This window comes from Vitis vinifera, chromosome 14 (genome assembly GCF_030704535.1).
Source record: "Vitis vinifera cultivar Pinot Noir 40024 chromosome 14, ASM3070453v1".
NCBI classification, from domain to species: Eukaryota; Viridiplantae; Streptophyta; class Magnoliopsida; order Vitales; family Vitaceae; genus Vitis; species Vitis vinifera.
This window is the reverse complement of record NC_081818.1, coordinates 24,949,633-24,958,011: the sequence shown is the minus strand read 5'-3', so window position 1 is coordinate 24,958,011 and position 8,379 is coordinate 24,949,633. Positions and strand designations below refer to the sequence as shown.

General features: G+C 35.3%; 1 protein-coding gene across 1 annotated transcript; it reads right to left on the bottom strand.

The window, feature by feature from the left end:
• Positions 1 to 431: 431 nt before the first annotated feature.
• LOC100258381 (uncharacterized) lies at positions 432 to 7,237 on the bottom strand. Its single transcript, XM_002275074.5, has 2 exons — positions 6,513 to 7,237; positions 432 to 706 (listed from the first exon to the last, which is right to left on the bottom strand). Exon 1 carries the CDS (start codon positions 7,042 to 7,044, stop codon positions 6,523 to 6,525), a length of 522 nt encoding a protein of 173 aa, XP_002275110.1. The 5' UTR covers positions 7,045 to 7,237; the 3' UTR covers positions 432 to 706; positions 6,513 to 6,522.
• Between the last annotated feature and the right edge of the window lie 1,142 nt (positions 7,238 to 8,379).

Sequence of the window (8,379 nt, the reverse complement as noted above, 5' to 3'; positions counted from 1 at the left end):
AGAATGTTTTACCTATGGACAGTCTTGGGGGGGCTACTCATGAGCAGAATGAAGAGAAGAGGAACATGAAATGGGAATATTACACATTCATCAATAAGTAGAAGCAGGCCTAGGGGTTGCATTCCATTATTCAATTGAATCAGCCCTAGTGAGGGACCATTGCCTGAAACCACGACTTCAAATTCAAGACATTTGATATTCTCTGCCTGGAGACGCATGCTGATAATCAAAGATTCATAATGGTCTCTGTTAGTGTAGTATGAAGGATTGACCATCAAACAAAATATTGAAGATTTTTGGTATCCTAATCATGGAAGCTTTGAGGGAAGAAGTAATCACAAGTAAAATTGAGGATGGATACTCATCGAGCCCACTGATCAACAGATGTGCAAACTGAAATTCAAAAGCTGGTTTTCTGATGAGACCATGTGGAGACAAAAAAAAATAGTGAACTATTCTTCCAAGTCCAACAAAATCCACAAACAATATGCTGAAATCAGTACACCATCCTTCACAACTAGGTTCTCAGAAAACCCTACACAATCCCAGAAACAACAAACTCTTCATCTCAAGCCTGGTATCTAATACAATTCAGGTTATCTCATCTTTGTTAGAAGTTAAAGCACTAAGATTGCTGATCAACCTGATACAGGTGCTTGAACCATATTGAAACAATTGATCATCTCTTCCCAATCTAAAGAAGTATCTGCATAGAGAAATGAACTGAATTGAAATTCCCATCATGACTAACCGGCCAAGATAAACAACATATTCCAGCATATGGTACAACAATCCCAGAGTATGGGATGCATTGGGCAACCTAGTGGTCAAAAACATGCATCAGACCTATTTAACAATTGAAGAGAAATATAATTCCAAGTTCACCAGAAGTTCCCAGGAACATTTTCTCGGATTTGTTGGCATGTCATCGATATTCCAAGATGAGTCAAATATCATTTAGAAAGACGCTACATACAAGGTTAACTTTACTTGGTGGCAACAAAGAAAATTGGATTCTTTTCACAATTCAACCATGTTCACATGTTCTAGGACTCATGTACCTGACCACAACACAGAAGAATAGCTTGTTCAAGTGACAAACTCAGGGTGCATTCCAGAGACATGAACCAGAAAGGGAAAAAACTCGCGCAGCAGAGGTGATCAAACAATCATGGGAGACTCAAAACTAGATTTTTTTTGGGGTGGGGTTGATATGTAATATTTACTTCTTTTTTGCCTTCTTTGTTTCTCCTTTTATGTGGAATTGAACTTGGAAACACCTGTTTCCCCATCCTGGCCTCTTGCCACCAAAGAAAGCTAGATTATATCTAGCCAAACTGGTGGTTAAGGGGTGTTGCTTATGCATGTGCACATGGGGATATTCATTGAAATGCTAGAAAATACCACTAGCAATAGCAACAGTTGTAGAAGACAGTTAAATGTTTGAGCCTCAAAGTTAGCCAGAAGAATCATCACTCTGCACCATCCAAAGGACGCAAATCTTACTCAAGACCACCAAAGGTTTTTTTTAGGCTGGTAGATGTTTGACTCCAGAGTGGGATAAACAATGTTCTGTATTGGCCAAAGTAATACAGATGCTGCAAACTTAATCCAATTGTGAGAACCAGTGGCATTCCTGACTAAACTTGAGGCTACAGTATGCCTTCTCTGTAATATTTATCTCCAAGAAAATTGCCTAATGCCTGCTTTTCTAACAGACAGTCAGCCACCACTTGCCTGTCTAAAGGGATTAATAACTGCTTGTGAACTTGGAAAAATGAAAGACTACTTGTGCACTTTGTATTGCCTTCCTTTCCTTGGAAACCTATAAAGCCCTTACAAATAGAAATCCAACTTGAACTACCAATTAATAAAGACTGTAACTGTCTCTAAAGGGCACAAAACATAGTCAACCCACCACCAGTTACAACCAAGATCACACTTTTCAGCAGGAAATGAGCAGTCACAAAATGGGATAATTTTATAAGTAAAACTGTCTTAAGACAAGCTACTCGCTTCAAATGTTTCACTTTTGTTGAGTCATTTTCACTCCCGCCTCAACTTCACCATCTTTTTGCTCTCTAGTGTTTCCACCTATCTTGAAAATTCCAAACTTCCCAAGGTTGTTAGGGTGGACTGCTGGGCATTTTGCTGGAGCTGCAAAGAACACGAGTTGCACGGTGCCATCACACTGGTTGAGCTTTGCTTGAGTTGAGTAGACAACTCAAGTATAAGACAAGTGACAAGGATTACTTCTGGTTCACAACTTCTCATACACTCCCTATGGTTGACCATCTTCTTAGATCACCTTTGCTCTTGGTATATTTAAGTTGAATGAACTTTGAATCCATTTGTATTATACCTTCACATCAGCCCATAATTTCTTTTTATGATTCTATGTTAAAATATATTTAGTATACTTTTTATATATTTTTTGCAAGTATATTTAAGCTATCTCTCAGTTAGTTTTACATTTTTTCTTTTTTTGATAGGTAAAAAAGATTATATTGAATAACAAGGAAAGTGCACCCAAAGGGTGATCCAAAGCATACAGAAGGTATACAGCAATCACCAAACAGAAGAATCTACAAAAAAAAGGGTAACAAAACCCACCACCCACCCTCATCTATAGCCCAACCAATCAAAAAATTGATTAAAGGATTAGTCAGGTTTTACATTGAGCTCTTACCAAAAGTTTTATTAGTCAAATTTCAAACTAATCTTTATAAATCTATCTTTTCAATGAAAATCATGTATCCAAAGAAATTAAAAATAAAATGGAAGATGCTTTCTTGTCAAACTTTGAAGTCCTTATCCGATAAGATGTAGTGAGATTGTGTTTGTTACAATTGAGGAATGTATACCCATGCGAAATAGATTCCATCATGGAAGAAAAGCTCAACAGTTGATGCATCCTTGATCTGATGCTTTGATGGTGATGACCTTTTATATCATTCCCATAGATGATGCCAAATGGTAGGAGACAAAAAATTCTCCTAATAATAAGATAAAAGAAAAATGGTGGAAGTGGAAAAGCATCCTTTATAACTAGAGTTACAATATACAAAAAACTCTTTTCAAAAAAGAAGTGGATAAAATGAGGTTCTCTTCCCCTATTCTTCACTTTTCCATTTTATTTTATTTTTTAGATAGGTAAATAAGACCTTGTATTAGAAACACCTAGAAATGATGAAAACAGTACACATAAAGTATACAAACAAATCACTCCCAAAACTAGGCAAAAAGAAGACAAAAAACCTTTTCCCTAACTAGACAAACAGTCACTCTATAAAAGCAATCATAGACAAAGTATGATCCTCTAAATACACCCTAACTCAATTCACAAAAGTATGATCCTCTTTTCGATTTTATTTGTGCCAATTGAAATAATCATATCAGTTACAACTAGTATGCTAACTACTAGGACTCTACTTTAATCTTCTAGTAGTTGACAACAGAGGTTTCCTGAAGTTGCTTTTGATGACATGGGATCTATTGGGACTCAAAGTTTGCAGAGTTGGTGGGCGGACAATGTCCCAAAGCTTTGTTAATCAAGGTCCTTTGCAAGGGTAAACCCTCCTCTCTTCCAGGCTTTTCAAGAGCTGCAATCAGTACTTTGACATACCCATTCTCAATTTGGCTGAAAAAACATTCGCATTCCTCTACATATCCATCAGCTATGTAAGCATACCATCATGAAAATAATAAAGTGAGAAGATTAGGCACTTGATAGATAGGTAAGACCTACCTAGCCAGCCAAAAGTTCTTGGCTCCTCCCACAACTTCTCCTCATCTCTAGAGTCAAACTCCCAATCCCCTGTTACTTCAACAAATCCATTCTCCTGACCTTTATTGCAGTCGGGAAGATTAAGAACACAGAATGAGACCTTTTCTGAGGACAGAGGAAGTAGGTGTTTTCCTTCTCTATCTTCTTCAAGATATACAGAAATAAGATCTCTTCTAAGCCAACATCTAGGTTGTGTTGATAGTTGAGTACTAGGCATTCAGTGAGTAACCCGATGACATTAGCGCAGATTTAAAGGGGTATAATTGAGGATGGAAAAGGTAACCTCAATCCTACCAGGAAATTGGAATGTTGGAGGGTTATCTTACTGTGGTTGTTTGTGTCAAAGGCTGGATCTTCAGAGAGGAGAAGTAGTTGGACATGTACCCTCTTATCAACATTAAAATGGAAATGGAACATAGCCTATAGGGTATCTAAGTTGCGAGGAGTCGCCATGATAAAGAAGAAGGAAAAAGTAGATGGATAGACAAAAGAATAGCTAAGAAATAAAAAGATATTATCACAAAAATGAAGGGAATCTAAAGGCCAAATAAAATTAAAGGATGAAAGGGAAAAACAGTGAGGAAAATCAAAGGATGTGAGCAAATCAAAAGATGAAAGAGACTTTTGTGTGCAAACAAGAATGAACACTACCAAGCAAAATGGTATGGTACTTGATTCTTTCTATTTTTGGAGTACAGTGGGTTATGCATTCTTCAATGAGAGGGAACTTGTTGAGTTGGCATGGCTCTTTCATGAGGAAAAAATGGAAAAAAAACGTGGATGATGGCTCCCTTATGTTTGTTTTGGACTCTTTGGAAGGAGAGGAATGGAAGGACTTTTAATGATGTTGAGCAGTCTGACCAAGCAATCAAATCTGCCTTTTTGTATACCTTTGGGAATTGGGCTAGGTAGCATATAGAGGATCATACAATGTCTATTTTAGATTTTGTAGATTGATTGAGCCTAGAGTAAGGGGAGGGGTCTTTTTGTTTCTTTCCTTTGTTGCCAATGGGCATTTTGTATACTTTGTGTGTACTTTGCTATGCCTCCCTTTAGGCGCTACTAATACATTTTTTTCCCATTTGCCTATTAAATATATATATATATACCAAGAAAAAGGTGGCACTAGTTCAACTAAGGGCGCTAACGGTGTTTGCAATAGAAATGAGGTAGAGGAAGAAGAAAAGGCCCAACCCACCATCGGAGCTTCCTTTTATGACCTTCAAGTGACAATTGGGTGCCAATGGGTTGATTATAGGGCCCCCAATGATGGCACATTGGCTCCAGGGGGAGAGTAAGGGGAGGGGTGGTGGTGGTGACAATGTTATGGTATGTCATGAAATTTTTTTGAGAAGGGTGCACTTTCTCAATAGTGACAACTGTGTAATATCGGGTAGCTGCGCTTTGAGGCAAGCCTCTTACATGCCTTGAGAGTATGAATGTGACTTGAGTCACCGCTAGATGTGTGACAGATGTCATGCTAGTGAGAGGGGAGCAGTGTGGTAACCCCTCATAGGCATAAAGGATGAACCTAACAATTGTGAAATAAATCCATCAGCTATGTCTCATGGTTTACTAGTGAAACATCCTTCAACTTGGCATAACAAAGGAGCTAATGTCTAGACCAAGAATTTTCCCAATGTGTGACCTATGCCATTCTTCAACTTGTCACAAGAAGGGAGCTAATGTCCACACGAGAATTTTGACAAGCGGGACCTGCACATCAAGTGTAAATAGGACATGCTAAATGTAGAGTTACTGGTAAGGATAACACGTGCCCTTTTTAGAGATTGTTTAGGAAAGAGTTTCCCACATTCTAGCAACAGGTTGTATTAAAATCTATATAAAGAGGAATGGGGAGAAGAAAAGAGCATTTTTTTTTTATCTCTAACACTAAGATTGAGTGAAGTCTAGGTTAAGGATTTCCCAAACTACAACTGACCTAAACTTACCTATCAAAAAAAAAAAAAAAAAAACAAAAAAACAACTGACCCAAACTATTCATATGTTATCATTTTCTACATCTTTATCTGATATGACTCTATTTATGTGTTTCCCTAAAAGTAATTCAAAATTATTAAGAGAAATTACCAATCATGTTTGGCATTTATAGTAATGATATGTTTATGTCAACATCAATTAATCCAATATATGGGGGCAAAATATGAGCCTCAAAGGGGGCAAAATATGAGCCTCAAAGTGGGCCATCCCTTCTAAAAATCCTAAGCAAAAGATAACTTCTGTATGTAAATTAATTATTTTGTAAACTCGATTTTTAGGTCTGCGTGAGTAATTGACAATACGATGAAAGTATTAATAAATGCAATGGAAGTTATTTCCCATATAAACCAAGCAATATAAACCAAGCAACCCGACCAAATCAAATCTTGCCTGTTGTTTCATTTGTTTGCTCACATTCATTTGGATTTTTTCAAGCTTTCCATGGATTTCAAGCAACAATGCAATTAGCAGCTAAATCGTTCACAATTGCATTTTGTTCATATTTTTAACTAGTATTATCTAACTACACATTATGAGAGCAGAAAATGATGGAACCAAAATATTGACAATAAAATACAATCCCAGATGAACCAAAAATGAGAAAACCACTAATATCTGAACTGAGTCACAAAATGTTCTCAACATTACCAGTGTTTACCGGAACAATAAATTAGCAGAATTTCAACAAAGTATAAACTGAATCAGAATTACAGACTTTGCTAACCTTCCTCAACTTATGCATCACTATCATCACTATCTTCCCCTTCCGGAAGATCATTAGCCAAATAAACTCCAGGCTGAACCACTCGCCTACGGGTCCTGGTCGGAAGAATATTATCCAAATCAACCTCTGCAAGAGGATCTTCCGAAAGATCGCTATCGTCATCAGATTGAGCCGCACCATCACTCGAATCATCTTCTTCTTCTTCTTCTTCTATCAATTTCCCTTTTCCCTTGTCTTCCACCAAGATCCCCTTTCCCTTACGATCAATAACCTTGGCCTTGGCCTTGGCCTTGTCATTGGACTGCTCAGAATCATCGCCTTCCTCGCTTCCAGAGTCCTCTTCCTCCTCTTCTTCGTCCGAATCTGACTCCCCTTCGTCTGCATCAAATTCGTCTTCAACAACCGAGGAATTATTGTCAGAAATTTCAAGTTTTTGCTTCTTAGAATCGTCCTCCTTGTCTTCTACACAACTGAGATCAGGTTTCCGCTTCGCATGCAATGCAGGTTCTTCGTGGTCCTTCACCTCCACCATCGATTGTTCTCCAAAGCTTCGCTTCAAGATGAAAGTTGTTGAGCGTCCTCCGATACCACTTGGTACGAAAGACAGAAGAGGCACTACCGAACCAGTTGAGAGTTAGGGCTTTGTCTTCGTGTCAGCCTCTCTCCATTTGCTTATTGCTTTTTGTCGCGATACCCTCCTATTTTGCGGTATTTCTTTCTTGACCCTTCTTCTTTGTCAAGAGATGTCAAGGCCCAAAGGGGCTTTTTTTGCCCCAATTTAAATTTTAAAAAACTATACCATTAAAAATAATTCCACGATCTACGTACTTTTAGATTATAATTAATAAAACTTAATAACTTAAATTAATTTTAAGTTAAATTACATTTAAATTATTACCTTAAAACTTATTATTTAATTTTAAAAAAATATTAAAATTATTTAATAAAATTTATTTTAAATCAACAAATTAATATATTATTCATAAATTATAATTAAAACAAAGAAAATCAAATAATAATAGAAGTTATAAAATAGTAAAAAAGATGGCGAAAATAATTATTACAAATAAAGGTAAAGGTAATATGTGGATTTAAAAATAAATTAATTGTTTTTATTTATTACTTAAATTTGTTTTTTACTTTTAAATCACACTATTAAGTTATTTTGCCAAACATATTTAAATTATTTAATAATTTAAATTAAATTATTAAGTCACTTTAAATTATTAAGTTAGTCTACCAAACATCCACTGTAATTTAGCTTTTGAAAATATGTACTTAGTGCAAAAATGAACTCGTTTTTTCAGGGGAATTCAATATAAAAAATTTTAATATTAAAAATAAATTATTTTTTTAAGAATAAAAATTCTATACAAAAATAAAAACAAGTGGTAAAAACTAAAAAGTATTATAATTTTGAATTTTCATCTTAAACAACTATTTTTTTAAATAATATTTAAAAGAAAATATGTTCAAATATTCTCAATTTTGTAATAGGAATAAGCTCTAGACCCTTCAATATCATAAATTTGAGATTGACACAATGGGAGAAGACCATATTAGTTATAACCCTAATCACTTCCTATGTGTAGTGTAGAATACAAACCATTTTATTTGACCTAAAAATTCATAATAATAACTCAAGGACATGTATACAATTTTTTTTTTTTTCATTTCATTGCGAGAATTGATTTCACTATTAAAATGTATTTATTTTTTTTAGCTTTTTGCTGAAAGTAATTTATTTTTAGACTTTATGTCATTTATTTTTCTATTTTTTCATAACTTATTATGAATTTTTTACTGAATAGAAAAAGTCAAAATATTTTACTTTTTTATAAATAGAAAAAATGACATACTGATTTTT

Bases quoted from the DNA above. Each gene is read 5' to 3' on its own strand.
- LOC100258381 (XM_002275074.5), bottom strand. From the start codon at position 7,044: ATGGTGGAGGTGAAGGACCACGAAGAACCTGCATTGCATGCGAAGCGG.